At 30.9% G+C, this 23,125-nt stretch overlaps 1 protein-coding gene and 1 long non-coding RNA gene across 6 annotated transcripts; one reads left to right on the top strand and one right to left on the bottom strand.

Moving 5' to 3' along the window:
• Positions 1–10,337: 10,337 nt before the first annotated feature.
• Positions 10,338–14,967, bottom strand: LOC108476745 (uncharacterized). 5 transcript variants are annotated; one of them, XR_008276294.1, is made up of 9 exons: positions 14,733–14,967; positions 14,009–14,104; positions 13,560–13,778; positions 11,897–12,033; positions 11,702–11,829; positions 11,534–11,600; positions 11,258–11,397; positions 10,732–10,971; positions 10,338–10,637 (listed from the first exon to the last, which is right to left on the bottom strand). It is a non-coding gene; the product is annotated as an uncharacterized LOC108476745 (long non-coding RNA). The 5 variants fall into 5 exon arrangements; XR_008276291.1 differs by lacking the exon at positions 11,534–11,600 and having other exon boundaries at positions 14,733–14,964; XR_008276295.1 differs by lacking the exon at positions 11,534–11,600 and having other exon boundaries at positions 11,258–11,338; positions 14,733–14,964.
• Positions 14,968–21,447: 6,480 nt separating this feature from the next.
• LOC128285258 (uncharacterized) lies at positions 21,448–22,233 on the top strand. The gene is made up of 2 exons (XM_053022671.1): positions 21,448–21,719; positions 22,050–22,233. The coding sequence occupies exons 1-2, from the start codon at positions 21,567–21,569 to the stop codon at positions 22,224–22,226; spliced, it is 330 nt and encodes a 109-aa protein (XP_052878631.1). The 5' UTR covers positions 21,448–21,566; the 3' UTR covers positions 22,227–22,233.
• Positions 22,234–23,125: the final 892 nt, after the last annotated feature.

The following is a 23,125-nucleotide window of genomic DNA, read 5'->3' as shown; positions in this document are numbered from 1 at the left end:
AAATTATGTAACATTGGTGCAAGAGTTTAGTCTGCTGTTGACTGCGGCAAAACTAATGTTGAATCATCCTTGTTTCATCCTCCTCTAAGAATCTGCCTTTGTTAGCTAGGATTTTCCATGCGAATGATATTCAGGAGATGGGACCAAAAACTCATATTTTCTCAAATTCATTAGCAAATGTGTTGTCTCCAACAAAACAAATGTTGCAAGGCATTTGTAGGATATAAACTACAAGTTACCCAAAATATACATTAACACTAGATATTTTACTTTTTGGGTAAAACATTCGTATGGATTGGGTCAAGAATACCACTATAACCTTTAGCAAAGGCATTGATATACCATTTCCATGCAGCCGGTATCGTTAACTTTCTTTCTTATCTGAAGGTCGACACCACCTGTGACAGCCCTAATTTGGCCCTAGTCAGAAAGTGGTTTCGGGACCACAAAACCGAGTCATAAAAATAATTAACCGTTATAATCTATGCTTACTGTATGTGTACATGCACGTGTGAAAGTTTCATGTTTTAATTTTATCATTTGTATGTGAAATAGATTAAATAGGACTCATGTGAAATAAATGTGAAAGATGATAGGTTAATCTCAAAGTGGTGTAATAATGCATGTTAGAAAAGGATGGGTTTGCATGTCAAATATCCATTTTGACAAGTAGTGGCCGCCATGATGAAGTGATAGATAAAAATATGTATTAATTATTAGTTAATGGCTTAATATTTTATAGTATAGATGAATAAAATGAAAATAATAATAGAAAGAATGGGAAGAAAACAAAGTCTTAACTTTGTTCTTCTTAGCCGAACCAAAAGGGAGAAAAAGGGGAGCAAACATTCAGCCATTTGAAACCTAAGGAAGGTTAGTAAATCAAGTTAGATTTTTGAAATTCTAGTTTGTTTTAGGTTACTCATCATGCTACTTACTTAGCCCATGCCAAAACTTTGAATTTGGATGGTTGAATTGAACATTCGGTTATGGTAGATAATGAAGGAATTTGATTTTTATCTTTAAGTTTTGATGAAGAAATTGTTGATGAAAGAAGTTGATCTTGTTAAAAACTATAATTTCTAATACTCATATGTGTAATAGTCGAACCTAGACTTTGCTTAATGTCTTGAACAAATGCCAATTAGGTGTTTTGAAATGGATAAATTAGGTGCTTGATTTCCTAAAGGTTCGGCATAGTACATGATATTTTTGTTAGTATGATTTCGAAGAATTTGAGTAATGTTATGTATAAGTAAAATTATTAGGTACGGTCTTGGCGGTATATATGTACAATTGATCTATTTAGCTAATAATATCTAGGGTGATAAATAATTAAATAATATGTATACAAAGAATGTGTGAAAGAGTGAATTGGCAATAATCTCTTTAGGACAGCAGCAGTAAAGTAATTTTGGAAAAATCACTATAAATTGTGGGAGTTGAGTTAGAAGCTGAATAAATTATGTAATTAAAGCTTGATGAGTCTAGTTTCTTATAAAGAAACTATAAAAGCAAAAGAATTGCCGATAATGAGATAATTGAAGTAATGTGGGACAGAGTCAAAATGACTTCTATATCCCCTGTTCTGTTTTTATAAAATCACTATAAAACGTATAAAAATATTAAAATGATGAAATTTATACGCTTAGATGAGTCTAGTTTCAAATGAAATAAACAAGGACATGTTTTGAATTCTATACAATGAGAAATTTATTTCGTAGTGAAGAGTGGTCAGATTAGTCAAACAGTGAAACAAGGGAAACTTTAAGAAAAATCTGGTATTGATTGGCCAAACTAAAAATTTTGAAAATTTTATGGATAAAATATATATGAGTCTATTTTCAGGGAAATTTTACGGCAATTGATTTGGAGTTTCCTAGCTCCAGTTATAAATAATTTAGTGACTGTTGCTCAAGAAGACAGCTTATTGTGAATTTGTGATTATGAGGTAATCATTGATAAAAATTTGTTAAAGAGTTGCTTAATGTTTTCTTATAAGCTTACTATAATCTGTATGTGTGAAAGTCGAATATATATGTATTATATTCTGAAAATAATATTTGAATAGTCGATTAATGTTTAGTTTAAAATTTGTTGAATTAAAGCTCAAGAGCATAGGGGGGCAATTTCGAATAAGGGAAAAGAGAAAGCAATCGAGTAGCCTATCCGCAGTTGTTCAAATAAATTCGAGGTAAGTCTTTGAGTAATGGAATTTAGCTTATGATTTGATTAAACAATGTTATATATTTATATATATAGCACAATAAATAAATTGTGACCTGATGGTTTCTCTTGATTTACATATTGAAATAAATGGGTAGTGCATCGGCTTGTAATCGAATGGTTATAGAAACTCATGTAGAGTAGCAAAACGGAATCGTGTCATTTGTATGAGCTGTTGAGCCGAAAATGAATGATGGATAATCATGTTGTGTTTGTGATCTAATAATGTAAATGAATTGTTAATGATTTATAATATAAATATATTTTGTGCATGACAATTGAGGATTATATCCTGGTTAAGTCCCGAAGGCATTCGTGCTGGTTGCTATTTTCGGGTTAAGTCCCGAAGGCATTCGTGCTGGTTGTTATTTCCGGGTTAAGTCCCGAAGGCATTCGTGCTGGTTGTTATTTCCGGGTTAAGCCCCGAAGGCATTCGTGCTGGTCGCTATTTCCGGGTTAAGTCCCGAAGGCATTTGTGTTGGTTGTTACATTCGGGCTAAATCCCGAAGGCAATTGGGTTGGAAATGTGCGATCTTGTCGTAATAATTTCTATTGATGGGCTTACAACCCTAAGATGATCAGGTATGCACCGTATATACATTGAAATTAAGTTAAGATTGACTATGAGCATGTAAGTATATGGGTTGAAGTGTGAAGTAACATAAGTATGTGATTTTTGCGTATTTGCGTTTATTTAGCCTTGTAATCGAATTAGATGTATTCGGCATAATTATGAGGTTAGTTGGGTAAAAAGAGATTATCTACATGATACGAATTCGTGTTTAAGGAAAAATTTAAGATGACATGTATGAACGATAGGGGTATATTTAATCATGACTACATTTAGTCAGAAAGATGATGAGCCTTATGAATGCTATGCTTTAGTTATAAATGATTTCATTACTTAAGACTTACTAAGCATCGAAATGCTTACTCTTTTGCCTTCATTCCTGTTTTATAGATTTTGTTCGTGAACTATCGGACTCGGAGATCCAAAGTCAAGTCGTCCACACTATCTAAACCTTTCGGTACTCTTGTAAATGAACCTTGATAATGGCATGTATAGGATTGAATTTTGATGTTAATTACGTATCTTTTGGTGATGTATATATGTATAGCCATGCGAAAATGGCTTGTTAAGTTATTATATGCGCTCCACATAATTAATGTGTATGTGTGGATGATAATCGATTAATGTTTTAAATGTTTTGATGTGAATTAAACTTAGGAATGAATTAAGGTACTATTTAAATTGAGAAGATTGCTTTGCATGGTGTATAAACGAAATTCGAATTCGAAGGTATGCTATCGGAAATTACCTGAGTATTGTCAAATGAATTTTCGTACTTATTTGGTAATATTCCTTACCCCCTCTGGCGATGGATACGGGTTAGGGGTGTTACACCGCCGTAGACGCAAGAGGACTCTTAAGCGGGTAGCGGTTGTTGCGGTGCAATAAAGGTGATACTTCTTTCGAGGCGACAATAGTTGCCTTCATTAAACAACCCATTAATAATTATAGTCGCTATCGTGCCGACTCGAGTTTGACTTCTACTCCGCCAAAACATCTACTTTCTGCCTGAGTACCCTCTTGTGTCCATCTCGATGTTAGCCTTCGGATAAGAATTAAAAGCCTAAAGATACCAATTGCCTAGAAATAAATAAAAAAATTTCCTTGATTACACCAGAAAGCCCTTCGTTTTTCCTTATATTATGACATCAATCTTATGTATGGTATATGTATAATGCATCATTTGTGGGTATCGAAAAAGCTTGAACTCATGACCACATAACGACCATCAACTAGCCCCCAGTTATACTCGAACCCATGACTGCATCACGGCCGCCGATTGATACCTCCACTTAGACTTCGACCTGTGACCGTATCAAACATTGTTACCCTGAAACCTGACTTCCATAGGATCGGTTTGTGAGGTAATATTCCTATCCTGGCATGACAAATGAAATATATGTGTTCTGAGATGCGTTACCACATCCCCGACCCCTCAAATCTACCTATAAATTTCACAGTTTTATTCTTAAAATCCTAAACCCTAAATCCTAAATAAAAAATCTAACCTTAACTGTAACGGCCTAATTTTCAATGGTTTCGGAAATGGTGATTTGAGATCACTAAATTAGACAAATAAGATTTAACAAGATAGTAATTTAATATTTATGAGTCAAGTAAGGATTTAGAAGAATTTGTGAAATGGTGAAATTAGTTAATTAAAAGAATTTATTAGGTCAAACGGGTCAAAAACGAGGTATCGAGACCTCAAAATTGAAAATCGAGCTATAAATATTTTTATAAATATTTATGGAGTGTCATTGAGTTAGTATTAAAGTTTTGTTAGAAAATTTTAACGTTTGGATAGCTAATTAATTAAAAAGGACTAAATTGAAAATAGCGCAAAATTTGTTAAATTGTGAGTAAATAGCTTAAGTATTTAAAAAGATGGAGTTAAAGATCAATTAGACCCAAAGGTTAATGGCTGGACGGTTTGGGTATGAAATAAGCAAGAAAACAATGTGAACAAGGGGCAAAATTAGAAATAGTATAAAAGTTAATAGTTAAATAATGATGTAATTGAAAAATCTAGACATTTCTTCATATTTTCTTAGCCAAAACGCCATAGAAGGTCTAGAGAAAGCTTTTTTTTCATATTTTTACATCATGTGAGTTTAATTCTTGCTTTTTTCTTGATAATTTTTATGTTTTTATGACTTTTACAATTAGGTCCACTTATAGAATTCATTATTTTTTTATTTTATGGGTGAAACTGGAAGTTAACCTGGATGGATAAGGGAATTTTATGATGAATTATTATGAACTTTAAGTTCTAATTTCATATTAAGGTGGTTTTATTAAGTGATTTTGATAGGAAATGATATTTAGGACCTAATTGTGAAAAAGTTGTGAATTGAAGGTTTCTGTTGAAATTCCGAATATAAAAGGTTTTGAAATAGTTTATAATGATAAAATAAAGTGTTAATTGAGAAAAATCAGTTCAATTGATGGGTGAATTGAGCAGGACTAAATTGTGAAAATCAGAAATTTTGGGGTAAAAGTGTAATTTCGAAATTTGAACAGCATAAATTGTGAAGTGAAATAGAAATCAAATAAATGCTAATGAGTAGAAATATTTTATATTATAGATCAAGAATCCAAAGAAGAATGAGGAAAAGAAAAAGTTGCGGAATAGTCCCTAAATTTCAATATCTTCTACAAATTAGCCGGGTAAGTGCATATGGTTGAATTTAGATGTTTATTTGTGAATGATTGAAGTAATGTGTTATTATATATGAATTTGTTATGGGATTGTGTAAATTTTATTAATGAAAGAATAAATGTGGAAATGCAAATTAGGAAAAACGCAGGTTTGAGTACGTTCGTATCGTGACATGTGATGAATTGACGGATAAGACCATGGTTGTTCCATGGCAAAGTGTGAAATGTAGGTATGGTATCATCCATACTGAGTTGTGATATGTAGGTATGGTATCATCCATACTAAGTTGTGATATGTAGGTATGGTATTATCAAATCCATACTGAGTTAAGAAATGTAGGTATGGCATTGCCCATACCGAGTTGTAAAATGTAGGTATGGTATTTCAATGAGGAAAACCATACTGAGTTATGAATCGTGGCACTGAACAACGACGTACTCAATTTCGTAAACCGTTTCCTAATTTGATTATAAGAAATAAAAGAGAAGTGATCCAAATGAAAGAGATTGAGTAGTTGTTACTGTTGAGCTCAACTATGTGAATTATTATAACAATGGTTGTGAATCGCAGGAAACTTTAGTAAATGTTTTGGTATTGTTTGGAAATATTATGTTTGGTAAGCATTACTTTTAAACCTATGAACTTACTAAGCTTCAATAAGCTTACTTGTGCGTGTTTGATATTTTTATGTAGATTGAATTGAAGTGAAGTTGGTAGATCGGATCAACACAACAAAGCACGCTATCCAGATCAATTTCGGTAGCTTTTGTTTTATGTTTGAAGATTTATATGGCATGTATAGAGTTTAAATGAAATGAAGTAAAGATGTCAACATTTTGTACTAAAACAGTTTTTGGTTAGTAGCAGTAGTTTGACTTTGAAAATTCACCATAAATTATGAAAATATCATTATAGGTTGAATAAAATATGAAATTAAATCTTATTGAATCTAGTTTCACGTAGAAGAAACGGTGTAAGCAAAAGGCTTTCATATCAGGAGATATTTGAATTTTTGTGAGACAAGGTCAGAGTGATTTTGAACTCCCCTGTTCTGATTTGTAAAAATCATTAAAAATTATACAAAAATATTTAGGAGTCATACTATATATGTATGGATTCCTTATTGAGTCTATTTTTAAGAGAAATAATCTTCTTGGTTATTTGAATTCTGTACATGGAGAAATTTGGTTCGTAGTGTACAGGGGTCAGAGTAGCCAAACCCTAAAACAGGGGAGACTTCAACTAATAAACTGTACTAATTGGCCCAACCAAAAATTCTAGAAAAAAATTAGTAAGTAGATATATGAGCCTAGATTTGGGGAAATTTTATGGATTTGGATTTTGAGTTTTGTAACTCGAGATATGATTTTTTTTGCGTCTGTAACGCAGTTGGACAACTTGTCTGGAAAGTGTGATATAAATTGTTTGAATTTGTTTAAGTGCTCAAATAAGTTTAGTAATGCCTCGTGTTCGACTCCGGCGACGGTCTCGGGTAAAGGGGACGTTACATTAGCTCTAAAAACACTTACAAAATAGGAGGCCGAGGAGCTGGGCTCACTTTCACACACCCTCTCTAAAATCAGCTTATTTCCCTAAATGTAAAAAAAAAAAAAAAAAAAAAAAAAAAACCTATTTGACTAATTAAAAAGAATCAACATATTTGGCTAATTTAACATGTAATTACATTTAAAATATCATTCAAAAGAAATTGAACAGTTATATATAATAAAAGACAATCAATCAATAAGTGATAGTATTATATAATAAAGACAAATATCAACAAGTGATGAGTGTTATGATAAAATACATTATACTTTAAAAAATATAAATTTAAATATTGAAGATGAAATTATTGAGAAAAATAATCATAAATTATAAATATAAAAAAAAAGAAAAGAAAAAAATTAAAAGAGAGATAATAATAGAATTGCAGCTAGCTTAGTGGTGGATACCAAGTCAAATCAGAATCGGTCCATCGTCCAGTTATATATATGTAATTAGCTCATTTTTCAAATTCGTGAGGCCCCCATCCCTCCTACACATTGCTTATATGTTGGTTCTGCAGCAACCATAACTTGGCAGCTCAAACTTCCAGCATATGATTAAGAAAAATAATATCCTGACCATAATAGAGATTGCAGGAGGAAAGCGGGCGCAATGCAGGATCTACTTTTTTGACCTTCAATCTGCTCACAAAAGTACAAAACCTTGCATTTTAGCTCGTTTATTAAAAAATAATTATATTAATTTCAGTACGATAGAGGAATAAGTAAAATAAATATTTATTTTAGTGTTTATATAAAATATATAATAAATTTATTCTATAACTTTTACATATTTATCTAATATGATCTTTACTTTTTTTGTTGGATGTAAATTATAATTTTTGAAACTAATAAAGTTAAAGGGTTAAAAAGTCATAAAAATCAATTAAATCATTTTAAATTTTAAAATTATTTTGAAAAAATCTTAAAAATTATAAACGAAATTTATTAAAAATAACCAACCAGTTAAAATTGAATCTTTTGTGTTGTTGAAATGTAACTTGATAACAATTTTAAACTAAAATTGTAAAAAAAATATTATAATTTATTCATTATGTTATAAAATAAAAAAGATGGAGAAAATAAAGAAAATATGAAAGCAATAGAGAATGTATCTATTTATAGGCATAAAAATATAAAAGAAGTAGAGATCTAATTTAATAACTATTAAAATTTGAAGTACATTAAAATTTTATATTGATCATGATGGACATCCACTTAATAAAATATTCATAACACATATTGTTATGTACTATAATAAAAAAATTGGTACGTATAATTGAATAAAAAAAAACCTTATATAAAAAGAATCATACAATTAAAGCATTTAGTAAAACCAGCCGACAGAGTTTGGAAGGTAAAGCGTGTTGTTGTTGTTTTTCAGATAAAGAAGGCGTGGTGTTGAGAAGCAAAGGCATGTGGTGTGAGGAAAGGCAGTAACATTGGTCTCACTCCCTTATCCAAAACACTCACACCATCACTGCTCACTGCACTCAACCATCTTCATTTTATTTTAGATACCGGTTAGTAACCAAATATTATACTACTTGTTATTTTATTTATCTTTATATTTTATGATATATTTGATGCTAACAACTAACAAGACCTACACATTTGAAACCTCGAAATTTCCCTCACATTCAGCACCAGATTACAAAGAGACAGCTATTTACTATTTTTCTTTTATCCCCTTTGTGGTTGTCATGTCTTATGGGCCAGCATATTCTTTTACTACTGTTTTTATTTCTTTTCCTTTATTGTTTCTTTATTTTCTTTTCCTCTCTAATTCCTCTCTTACGAAAAGCATTAGAAATTAATCAAATCACATGTTGATGTTGGGTATCTATAACAGTAGACATGAAGTGAATGTGGTGGTGGTGGTTTTGATGAAGGTCAATTTACCCATATAGAGTGGAGAGTCGGGGGATGCTGAGGGCAATAAGATGGTTATTTATGCTTGAGAGTCGATCTCTTATTTATTGTGTGAAGGGGTATATCCAAAAGAAATTTCATGTTTGGTGGTACTAACGTGATGAATTTACTATCATGTTATCATTGTGAAATGCATAGGAAAGATATCTCTAAGGGGATATATTTTGTAATTTTTTCTGAACCGTGGTGTAAAGTAGTTAGGCCCACGTAGAGTTTGGTGACTTAAAAAGTCACATTCTAAACAGAAGAGTGGGTGTCCTATTGGGGAGAGGCTTCCGTCAAGAACAGATGGCTTGATGGTGGATGAAGACCTTCTGAGAGTTGTCCATGGGTCAGGTCAAGACCTAACAAAATTCTAGGCCCGATTGATAGGCCAGGGCCTAGCCCGAAAAATGGGCATAAATTTTTTCTCAAGCTCAACTCGGATAAAAATGCTAAAACTTAAACTCAAATTTACTTTGTATTGAAATTTTATTTAATTTTTTATATAAAAATTTAAAAATATAATACATAAAAATACTAAAAATATTAAAATATTTGTTTCTTAACAAATTGAAAATAAATTAAATAATTATACTTAAATAACACTAACATATGTGCAACTTAACAAACAAATGCCTTTAAACTAGTAGCAAAATTAACAATAAAATAAGTATAATATCTAAATAATAACAATAAAATGTATTTTTGTAGGGAAACAAAACAGTGAGAAAATAGTAGGAAAACCACAATAAAACAATAGCTTTTTTTTTGCAAATTCAGGTTGGGCTCAGGCCAAAAAAACCTTACCCGAGGCATAGCCCATTTTCTAATTGGGCCTTATTTTGTGCCCAAGCCCATTTTTGGGGCTTATATTTTTGTCCAAACCCTCCCACTTTTCGAGCGAGCCAGATGGTTCTGCCCAATGACAAGTCTAGGAGCGGATGGCCAACTTGCAAGGATGATTGATCCTCCCATCTTCTCTGCACTACATGAGAACAGACTTTTAGCGGCGTTTTTTGACTTTTAAAGCGCCACTAAAACTATTAGCGGCGTTTTCACAAGCGCCATTACAGAAGACGCCACAAAATTTTGCGGCATTTATTTAAAAAAACGCCGCTAAAGACCATGACCTTTAACGGTACTTTTTTTACAAATGACACTAAAAACCATGACCTTTAGCGACACTTTTTTTACAAACGCCGCTACAAAACAAACCTTTAGTGGCGCTTTTCCCACAAACGCCACTAAAGAACATAACCTTTAAAAAAATATATTTTTATTAAATAATATTTATTTTCTATATTATATTTTATTTTTGAAACTTTAAACTATATACTTTTAAGGATAAATAAAAAATATTAATTAAATTAAATTTTCTATTAAAATTTTAACTTTAAAACTAAATATAAAAATTGATGAGTTTAAATTTAAAATTTAAATATTATGTTTAAATAAATGGGCAATCTACCAACAACAGAGAGATAATACAATTTATGAAAATTTATGTCGATGAGAATTTTTAGATAAATTTTAAGCACATTTACATTTATGGAAAGAAAGAAAAACAAAAAGCTCATACCAAATTCAAAGTAACAAAAATGGAAGAAAATGCCAAAGAACCAAAGGGAATGTCTTCCAATTCAAAGAGACAGCACTCGGATGATTCTGGTCCTGGTGAAAATTGGGGCTTCTTCAGCTTTGCCAAGAAGATTACATATGTCTGCTCCAAAAAAGACAGAGCGATGTTAGATACATAAACATCTTACATAAATGTACATGAGATACAGAAGTAAATTAAGGATGCTTATTCTAACTTGTCCAATAAGGGGAATATCCAGTTGTGCAAAAGGGGAAATGACTTCCACTTCAACACCTGCCTCTTCCTATGTTTCCCTTATTGCCCCTTCAGCAGCAGACTCCCCATCATGAGCACTTCCTTTTGGCGTGTCCACATAACTACCTTGACTTATTCCAGATTGGAGATTGAATCTCTCAATCCAACCCCCTGCTGTCCCTAGAACCGCAAAATTACCACAAGCGCTGATGGCACAGGCCTGCAACCAGATAGAACAAACCATCAGTCACAATTCGTATAGTTCATGAAATACTAGTTTCTAGCAGGGTTTCTCATCTTTGAATAGTTTAATATCAGAAGTATTTGCTGCTTAATGTTTTAAATGAAGATGAATACATCAGCCATCTTGTCTATATTCTATAAATAGTCAAATTCAGAAAAAGCACTGAATGTATTCACTACATTTTGGTGCAGGAAAAAAGATATTAATACATAAAACTCGTGGAACTAAAATACAAAATAGTAGGAATTTGATAGAGCATAACCTTCACAGGCGTTGGATTTTCAGGACATGGTCTCAGGATATGCTCACCAATCACAAAACTTTGAAGTAGCCACACATATGCCTGTTCAGAATCCATATGGCATGTAACCACATTGCACCAATCTCGTTCCCTGATTTCATCTTTTTTATTGAAAGAGAGAGCCAAACTTAGATCACTTTGACATAACAAAAGAACATACCACCATGCAAAATCAGACAGTTTGCAAATTTTCATTTAAGTTTAATCGATAAAAGAGCATATAGCAGAAGATCATACTACATTGCACCAATCTCGTTCCTTGGTTTCAGCTTTTTTATTGAAAGAGAGAGCCAAACTTAGATCACTTTGACATAACAAAAGAACATACCACCATGCAAAATCAGACAGTTTGCAAATTTTCATTTAAGTTTAAACGATAAAAGAGCATATAGCAGAAGATCATACCACAATCAAATGCGATAATAGGCTCTAATTTCAGTTCCTCCTCCTGAAATTGAAAATAAGAAACTAAGTTGAACAAACAACTCTGTCTGCTGCAAAAGATACTTCAACCGCTCCTTTCCCTTATTATCCTGTCGTTCAACCAAACATTAGCAAACCATAAATTACACTTAAGATGAACAGAATAAAAACTTTTACCTAGAATACTCAGCGTCACTGGCAGCATTTTGAATATCCAGTATTCCCTGAATCTTCTGCTTTTTTAGTTTCTGCATTTCTTTGAGCCTGTCCTTCTCTCGCTTACTAATTTCTGGATCAGCCCCATTAGACTCATCCTAAACAACAAACAATAAAGTGCAAATTAAACTTTCCAGCAACTTACTAAAACCCATGTAATAGAATTTATTATTAAAACACTATTATGTCAATTTTCCAGCAACTTTATTACTAAAGAATCAATTACAAATCGGAGAATAGAATATAATCTTCTTTATTATGCACATTGACCAAATAATTTTGAGGAATTGAGAAAGATAACAGATAATTACTACTATTATAAAAAAGATGTACAAACTCAATGTACTTTTTTCCTATTTTTTGTGCTGCGACTGTCATACAAGGATATTTTTACAGTCAAATATTTCATACAAACAATTGACTTAAAGAGAAAACAAAAGTATGGAACGATGAAAACTACTAGTCATACCTGCACTCTAGTCCAATTTTAAAAAAAATTAAAGAAAACAAATATAACCACATATGGAGACAGGAACACCACAATTTAAAAGGGATTAGATTAGACCATGGACACAGTGGGATTTAGCTTTAATATACGTGAGTTCATGCGTGCATGTGCATGTATACATTATGTAACTGTGTGGTGAAGCTGGCATTTGAAAATGAAATCATCCACAATTCTTTTTCTTCTCCATCTTAAAGCTAGTTTTTGAGCATATACCCCACAGCTTCTCTGTAAAGAATCCCATTGCATAATTACTGAGATAAACTGATTTATCTTCTACACTTTCTACTGTATAGTTGTTATTTATTCAACTTCCCATGATAGGTGAGGATTTAAACATCTATTCACAGGCCATTTATTTTAAATTCCTGAACTTACCCTCTAAAATATAAGTTTTGAAAAATATAAACTACACAGACATGAGACATACACATAGGTAACAACAATGCCATGTAATAGAAATGATAAGGCAACCCAAATTTTCATACAGAAGCTTCTACCAGGGACGATATTAAAGCAAGAAAGAAATCAACCAGACTTGTTACACTGAAGATTCACAAAAGAACTGCAGCTTAAAGGATTCTCTTGAACCCACCATTAAATCACCTTTTGCATGGATACAGAGTTACAGATGGGGAACTATCCCACAAACAAAAATGCAAGAATCACTCATACGAGATCTTAAAAGAAGTATATGATGAAGAACATAATAAATTGTCAAAACTATCTAAGAGCCATTTCTTTGAAAAAACAAGCTAACTACAAGATCAACATTGGGCTTGACTCCTGTCTATTACTTTTTGGATCAGCAACCAGTACAGCCCACAAAAATAGATGACTGCATTAATTATTGTTAGATCAAAAAGCAAAAGAGAGGACAGCAAAACAAATAATTGATCTTTATAAACTAGAAAACATAACGGTTTTTATTCCAAACATGAGCTAAAATCATAATTCTTCTGCTTAAGACTACCTAGATGCATTTGAAAGTTGATCTTGGCCTTAGTTTGTATATTAGGTGTTTAAGACTACAGAAAGCATAGTTATGCAAACTGAATGAAAAATTATACAATGACACACAAGATCGTTACATAGCTTTTAAGTGGAAGAAAATTTTACCTGCTTTTCATTTACAAAGACGCTCACAAACTCACCAATTTTGCCAGCTCTTCGCAGCTTTCTCATTCACAAAACTTAAGTTTTACCAAAAGCGCCGACTTAACTACCCTTGAAATAACCAGTTATTGTACTCATCTAATCCTCATAACTTAAGTTTTTTTTTCATATGGGTATTATCTGGAACCGGTGTTCATGACCATCCATTCATGGAAACCTACACTGGTCATAACACATAAGGTTTACATCACCAGTCAGCTTCAAAGACGACACCATAATTCATATTACTAATTCGTGAGAACTTCAATTAAAACAAAATAACTTTCAGATTACAATAGTCAACAATATTAGACAGTATTTTCAACAATAGGCAGCCAAATAATCTAAATACAAATTATTAAAAGAAATTAGAAAGAAATAGTAACATTAGTTTAACTAAAAAAAAGAAGTACCAGATTGCCAGTCTCCGGAAGTGAAAGCCATTGAGAGAACAAGCGATCGACAAGTAGAGGAGTGGTTTTTAGTGCAAATGGGGACACTTCAGGAAGCTGCAAAAGCTCAGGGTTCAAACAAGTAACGTCTTCCACTGTATCGATTTCCATTTTTAAAGACAACGACATCTCGCCTATCTTATCAACCACGCTAAACAATTCCACCACTCCAAACCCCCTAACTTTTTCAGTTCTTCAAATACAAAAGTCAATAGAAACCAACGCCACTTCGCTTTCAAGAATTTTCCAACTTTAAAATTAAAAAAAAAAATCGTTCCCAAAATAATTACAACACTTCACTCCAATTGTTACGGAAAAAAGACTTTACAATCTCTTTTTTTTTCCCCTCGAACCGGAAGCAGAAAGCCACCGCTTAAATCATTCCGTTCACCGAAACCCTAACTGTCGTCAAGTTATGAATAAATCGAAACACCAAATTCTTCGAAACTTCTGGAAAGAAAATTTTAACCCGGTTTTCCCTAGTAACAAAACTTAGAAATCACTTTCCTCCCAACACTTACTGTTCGATAAAGAAACACACGACTGTTCTGTGCTTTAGAGTAAACTTAATGGACTCTCTGAGTAATAGGGAAAAAAATGACTGTTCTGTGCTACGAGTCATGATATAAACCAAGCTTGAATTAAGATGAAAATGAACTAACAAAGTCGAGTATAACGAGCTTACATCGGTTCCACCCATTGCTGGTTCACATGGTTCACATGGGGAAAAAGATACCATTGGTGTTCACATGGTTCACGCTGCTGTTGGAGAGTTTCATTATTGAAAAGGGCAACGGAGGGGTGAGATTGGGGTGTTTTGAGGATATTGATTTTAGGGGAAAAAATTAGGGGTTTTATGTCGGGCATGAGAAAAAGAAAACATTTTAGAAAGGAAAAAGATGCCATTTAAGTTAAATAATTATGTTTTTTTTGGCGTTTCTAATCTCCTAAATCTCCAACTAAAATGATACCGTTTACGTTAAATTATTTTGTTTTTTGCGGCATTTCTTACCCCTTAAATCTCCAATTAAATTTTACTTAAAACACGTCATATTTATAAATACATAACTTAAATTTACTTAAACCTAATGATATTGTTTTAATTTTTTATAAATATATACATGTTATTTTTATTTGATATTTATTAATTTTTAATTATAAACAAGTTAAATATTTGTAATTATTATTATTTTCTATTATTCATTGAATTATATGTAAGTTGTGGATTTAGTCATTTTACTTTAATTTTGTTATTTTTAGTCATTGTAATTTTGAAATTTTGAAATTGTAGTATTAATTAAATGGTAGCTATTAAATTAGTTAAATTTTACTATTTCTAAAAGTTAATGTAACAAACATATTACTCACAAAAAGCCAGTTACGGATTTAACGGTTATCATTTGTGTCAAAATTAAAATTTCAAAATTCGAAAAGTATAGGGACCAAGAATGATCTAATTGGATAACATGAACTCAACCTACAACTTTACGCACAATACCAAGACAAATAGCAGAATTTAACCAAACATATATAATTGCTATCATTTGAGTGATCATGATTAAAATTTTAAATTTTGAAAAGTACAAAAGATAAAATTGATCAATTTGAAAAATACAGGGACTAAAACTAATCAAATTAAAATATAAGGACTAAATTTTAAGTTTAAATTTCACTTAAATAAATTAAGTGTAGAGGAATTAATTTGAATTGAATTATTTTAATATATCAAAATATTTTTAGATTAAATCCTAAACCATTTAATATATATATAAAGTTTATCTATTATCTCTTAAATAATTTAAACTATAATCATAAGTTTAATATATTCAAATTAATATTATCTCTTTTACAATTATATAAGAAATCGTTTAATATATAAATTAAAAATACTAATTAATCTAAACCTTAAACCTCTTAACCCCTATCCCATAGACACTAAACCCTTGACCCCGAACCTTTACACCTTAAACTCCAACCCTAACCCCTAAACATTAAATCATAATCCCTAAACTCATAATTCATCATAAACCGTCAAATACTAGTTAACTCTCAAACCTTAAACCCTAAACCATATATCTTAAACCATAGTTAACTCATAAACCTTAAACCCATATATCTTAAACCATAAACCTTTAACTATAATGATAATTAATTTAATATTTTAAATTCAATACTATCTCTTTTACGATTATATAAGAAAATATTTAATATATTGTATAACCATAAATTTTAATAATTATTGTTTTAGGGGTTATAGATTAGTGTTTATGATTTTTTTGGGGTTTAGGGGTTATATGACTTTTAGCGGCGTTTTACCAAAAGCGCCGCTAGTGCTCTGTTTTTAGCGACGTTTTACCAAAAACGCTGCTATTGCTCTGTGTTTTACAATTTTTGCGGTGTTTTTTGATAAAACGCCGCTAAAGCCCTATTTCCATGTAGTGTTAGGAGGTTGACTGGAATTACACCTTCTGAGTTATTGGTCCTTTGGTGGCTGGCCAATTAGTAGTGCGGGGGATGGCGAGTGAAGAGGCGTTTGCAGGTGCTCCTCAGATGACTTGTTATGTTACCACATTTCCAAAGCTAGACGAGGTATAACACCATGCTTCAACACATGTTAATTATTTGTTTTGATCAAATTATATAAAAAAATAAATTGAAAGTTAAAATAGGTTTCGAATTCCTATACGTTTTTGTGAATTTAAAATTTCATATCTCTACTTTTATTTTGAAGAAGTTAGTCTATTTACTTTTTAGATTTAAAAATTAGGTTTAGCAGTTATTTACCATCGTAAAATTCTTTCATTAATTCATTTGTGTGACATTTTAATTTTTTCTTTTTTAAACAAAATTTATTCGATAGCTATGTAACAAAAAAATGATGTTGAAGATATTAATGTGAATTTTTCCTTAAAACACCCATTCATATATGGCATGATAAAATAAAATATTTAGATAGAATAACGATTTTAAGAAAATTGGTGTCAACATTTTAACCAAATAGTTAATAATATTAACTATTTAGATTAAATAATAATATTATAAAAAGTATAGACACAAATTTGTATTGAAAAGTAAAATTTTAAATCTCAAATTTCAATATAATATAAGGGTGAAAACTGAAATTTAAGCATTATAGTAAAAAAAAGGTTTTATTTATTGCTTGACCCTTAAATTATACTTATATTTTATATTGATACCTAAATTTTTTGTCGCACTTTAGTATCATTGTTCCGTTCCACTTTTTAACTCCAACCGATAGTAGTGTTAAAAAAACAAGCAATCAAAACACGAGGCTTACTCAATAACCGCGGATGTGGATGGTCATCACATTGACTTTTAATCTACATTTTTCAATAAGAAGAAGAAAATTTAACATCCACAACTTTCTTAACCGAACTTTTATCAATTTTTCTCACAATTCGGGTGTTTGCAATTTTGGATAATATTTGAAATTATATAATTGCTTCAAAATTTAAATGTATTTATTTTAAATAATAACTCCTAAAATTAGATAATATGCGAATTTATCATTTTATTTCAAGCTTAATAGAAGAAAGAGCTCTAAAAATATTTCAATAAGCTTTTAATTGAAAGTAGTACCCAATTGAGTTTTTCATATTTGTTTAAATCGTCAAATAAGTCTATGTTTACATGGTAAATGATGTGGCAATTTGCTAGCATCATTGATGATGTGGGAAAAATGCTAACCTCACAAACTTACTTGATTTGTAATTATTTAACTCTAAAAATGTTGTAATATTATAATAATTATAAAAAGTTATAAAATATAAAAAAATTATAGAATTTTTTCATTATTTTGAAAGTTTAAAGTTTTTGGTTTAAATAAAATTTAATATTTTATATACTTTATATATATATTAAAATTTTCTACTATTTTAATAATATGTAATAGTTTTATAATTTTCTAAATTTTTATAATACTTTTATAATTTTAAGCTAATTAATTAAACCTTTCATGTCAGTATTTTTCCAAATTATTTGTCACTCAATAATTTGCCACACCATCTATCATGCAGGCATAAACCTAAAAGTTGTCAGAGGCTTACACAAAACTTAGTAATTTGAGGGTTAGATTAATCGCTTGTATTTAATTAGATATTCAAGTTGATGTGATATTTGATTGAATTAAACTTTTAATTTACTGATTTGTACATGCAAGTGAATAATAAATGCAGTTTGAGACATTTTAATCCACTATTAAAAAAAATACACTTAGTAGTTTGAGTCTTTTGTTTGCTAAATAATATTGTTTGAAACCATTTTTATTTGAAAAATGGAGATTAATTTTAAAACAAAAATGGAGTCCCCACCAATCCTTTTTGTTTAGGTGTGATCGGGTCACCTTGTGATCGATCATTTTAATAAAGCATTTCGGTTTATTAAAACAACGTTTTTGGTCTACGAAAAACTAGAAAACGAATTCAGGAGTTAGTTACGCGCGATGAAGGATTAGCACTCTCGCAACGCCCAAAATTGGTACCGTATTGATCAATTAATGTCCTAATGTTGAAAATTTGAAAAAGATTTTAAAATACAATCCCTTTAAAATGTTTGGATAACTTGAATTGGATATTGAGATTCTCTCGCTTAGAAGGAATAAAATATCATATCCAGCACGATAGGACACAAAATTTTAAACCCTCGATACAAGATCATCTTATAATTTCCAAAACTCATGCATTTGAAATTTCAAAAGGATATTTGGCTATTTGGTCAAGCAGTAAGTCGAAACTCAGCACGATTGGGTACAATTTCTCGAATTTCCAAACGTAAAATATTGCCTCATTTTAATTTAAAAAAACATGGACGAAGTTTCAAAAAGATATTCAGTTATTCGGTTGAACGAAAAATCGAAACCCAACACGGTAGGGCACGATTTCTCGAATTTCCAAACACAAAATATTTCCTCATTTTAAAAAGCTATCGAAACCATTTTTATTTTGAAAAAAGGGGGTCGACTTTAAAGCGAAAATGGAGTCGCCACAAATCCTTTTTGTTTAGGTGTGATTGGGTCACCCTGTGATCTATCATTTTAATAAAGTATTTTCGTTTATTAAAACAACGTTTTTGATCTACGAAAAGCTAGAAAACGGATTCGAGAGTCGGTTACGCGCAAGGAAGGATTAGCACCCTCGCAACGCCCAAAATTGGTACTGTATTGATCAATTAACGCCCTAATGTTGAAAACTTGAAAAGATTTTAAAATACAATTCCTTTAAAAATGTTTGGATAACTTGAATTGGATATTGAGATTATCTCGTTCAAAAGGAATAAAACATCATATCCAGCACATTAGGACACAACATTTCGAACCCCCGGTGTCGAAACCATTTTTTTGAAAAGGGGGATCGACTTTGGTTTTGAAAGTGAAAATTAAAACGGGAGTCGCCATCGACCTTTATTAGGTGAGATCGGATCACCTTGCTTTAATAAAACGTTTTAGTTTATTAAAACGGTGTTTTGGTCTACGAAATTTGAGAAACCGGGTTCGGGAGTCGGTTACGTACGAGGAAGGATTAGCACCCTCGTAACGCCCAAAATTGGTACCTAATTGATTAATTAATGTCTTAAATATCGAAAATTAAAAATCGAGAATGTTTTTTTTTTTTAAAATACGATCCTTTTCATTGATGTGGATTAAAACACTTGAATTAGCTCAAAACGATTGTTAAAGATTTCCTTATCTCGAGATATCGGAGTATCACATCCCGTAAGTTAGGACACAATACTATGAACTCCTGAGCACAAGGTCGTCTTTACTTTTAATTGGAATTCCGTGTATTTTAAAAAAATCAAAAGGTTATTTAGCTATCTAGAATCAACGAGAAAATCGAAACCCCGTAAGTTAGGGCACAATTCCTCGATGTTTCAAAACGCGAAACATTGCCTTATTTTGAAACTTTTGCTTTGGAATAATAGCGAATCCGATATTTAAACAACGTTGATTATTTGTTTGGATTTAAAAAAACGATTTATTGGATAAATGCATCGAGGCTTGATTCATGAGGCGATGATATGAAAAAAGATAACAATGAGCATGAAACAAATATACATGGATTTATCAAGTAAACAAATTAAAATAAACATCACGACAATACATCATTTAAATAATAACATCGACAAATAACCAATGAATTTAATCATATATAACAATCTTTAAAAATAAGGAGGATATAAAGTAAATTAAAACAAATAAAAATGTAAATAAACTTTAGAATGATAATAAATGAATTTAAAATAAATAATGTAGAAAAGAATTTTAAAATCCGTAATACACGAGGCAAATTAAAAAGATGATATATATGAATAATTTCTGTCCTTAAAAAAAATATATATATATATATATATATGCAAAAGTGTAAAAAAACCATATGCAAACAAACCTAAAATAAATAATAATAGAATCATTTAAATAAATAAAAGGATTTAAAATGGATGATAAATAACACTACTTAAGGTAGCTACGGTAAAAATAATTTCAAATGAATGAAGTATAAAAGAAAAAGAATATATATATATATATATATATATATATAAATAAACGGCTTAAAATAGGTAATACAAAAAATAAAAGAAAATTTAAAATGAATAACCTACAGAATAGCTAGAATTAAAAGTTATATATGAATATAAAATATGTAATAGTTTAATATAAATAATTTATATAAAAACATATAAAGTAAACAACGTGTAGAAAGTTAACAAACAACACATGAAAGCATTAAAATAGAAATGAGACAAGTTCCTTAAAAAGGGCTAAGTTTAAGGTAAAACGAATTTGTAAAGCAATCTTAAATGCATAATACATAAGTCAGCTTAAAGAATTAATAAAAATCTAAAATAAATAACATGTGAAACTGTTTAAGATAAATGAATAAATAAAAGTATATGTATATGAAAAATCAATAAAATATAAAAAGATTAATGTTATAAGATTAAGTATCGAATTAGAAAAGATTAAAATCAAGGGTCCTATCTAAAAATAAATAAAAAAGGGACGCAGGGCCTAAAATAAGGCATGCGTGAAAGAACAGGGGTTAAACATGTAATTATTCCCCAACTCTGAAGATGTATGTCGAATTTCGAAGCACCAGAGAACCGAAGGCTTAATCAAAAAACAAAAGAAAATTAAACAGTTAAATCTATGAAAAGATAAAATAATAAAAGGGGCCCGAGGTAAACAAGCCCAAAATCGAAGGGACCATGAGAGCGAATAGCCCATAGGTTCAAAACACACAGGTTCCCCCTAAACTGCGCCGTTTTGGAGCGTGGGGGTGTGTGTGTGAGGGTGCAAAACGGCAGTGTTTTGCATGGCCATTAAAGCCCTAAATTTTTTTTTTCATTTTTAACTTCATTTTCTTTCAAAAAAAAAAGACAGAGAGTCTTCCTGCTCTCTCTCTCCCTTTTCTATTTTTCCTCCCTTACAGATAGGGTTTCGAGACCCATCCTCGCTGCCATCGTCTGACCGCCGCACCACCACCATACTCGGTGGCCGGCAATGCACAAGAATAGGCCGTTCGGCCTTGTTCCAAAAGAGTTTGAAGGCCTAGCCTTCTTAAGTCGAAAAGAACCGAAAGAAAGGGCCCTCACCCCTCTTTTAGCCCCGACGATGGAGGAGAGACCTCCCGCGAAACAACCACAGGCGGTTCCGGTAAGGTTCTTCTCTTCCTTTTCTTTTTATTTTATGGCTACTCTTATTTAATAGATTCGTGTTAAAATAAAAAGGAAATATTAGAGAGATGAAAAACGAAATGGAAATAAAGAAAGTAGAATAAGAGATCAACCTTTTGTGTTTTTTCTTTTATTTCCAATGTTCGTTTGATACGATTTTTGTATATTCAAAGGTTCCCCAAAATACAATCTACCCCCCATTTTTACAATCGGATCCCCCTCTTATAGCCATTTCAAAACGATATTTTAAGCCTCTTGCTACTGCTCTTGTGTTGTCTACTTCTGTCTTGGTGTTTGTTTCATTTTGCAGGGTATGGAGGAGTTGGTGGGAGTGTGTGATGCCTGGGAATGGTGCTGCAGAGGCGTGGGGTGGCAAACATCATGGTGTGGCCTGGGTTCTTTTTTTCTTTGCTATTTTTTATTATTGGTCTGGGCTAGGGTTAGTAGTTTGGGCTGTTTTGTATTGGGTTTTAAGGGGTTTGAGTAATTGGGATGTATTTGGGCCAAAATTGGCCTGCAACACCCGATACAAGATTATCTCGTAATTTCTAAAACTCATGCATTTGAAATTTCAAAAGGATATTTGGCTATCTGGTCAAACGTAAATCGAAACCCAACACGATTGGGCACGATTTCTCGAATTTCCAAACATAGAACATTGCCTTTATTTTTTTAGAAATTCTTATCTCGAGATATAAAATGTCATATCCAGTGAGTTAGGACACAACATCTCGAATTCCTGAGAATAAGCTTTTATTTGAAACTTATGCATTTTGATTGAAAAAGGGGTACTCGGTTACTTAGATTCAACGAGGAAAATTGGGACCCAGTAAGTTAGGGCACAATCTTCTCGAAGATGCCAAATACCGAGTATTGCCTTATTTTGAAAACTTTTAAACGATATTAAAACACGACCTTTTAAACGAATAGAATGCGATGGAATAATAATGTACAACGCAAAGTAATAATTCATAAACAAAATGTTATAATAAAGAATCACAAATAACAAATAAATACAAAGTAAGAAAATCTAAAATAAAATATAAAACAATTCTAAGCAATGATACATAAAAAGAATTTAAAATAGATATTATAAAAGCGATCTAAAGTGTATAAAATAATTTTAAAAAATTAGTATCCATTCAAGATAAAATAATATATAAAACTGTTTAAAAATAATATATAACCAATTCAAAATATATAATGCGTGAAAAAAGTTTAAAATACATAATATATAAAAATATTAAAGTAAATAATGTATAAAAATTTGAAATGAGCATTATATAAAAAGCTAAAATAGATAATAACAAAAATGTAAAATAAATAAATAAATAGAATGTTAAAAACAAAAGTAAAAAACATATGTAAGAAAAATAATAATGAAAA

This window comes from Gossypium arboreum, chromosome 12 (genome assembly GCF_025698485.1).
Source record: "Gossypium arboreum isolate Shixiya-1 chromosome 12, ASM2569848v2, whole genome shotgun sequence".
Taxonomy (NCBI): Eukaryota; Viridiplantae; Streptophyta; class Magnoliopsida; order Malvales; family Malvaceae; genus Gossypium; species Gossypium arboreum.
This window is presented reverse-complemented; position numbering and strand designations above follow the sequence as displayed.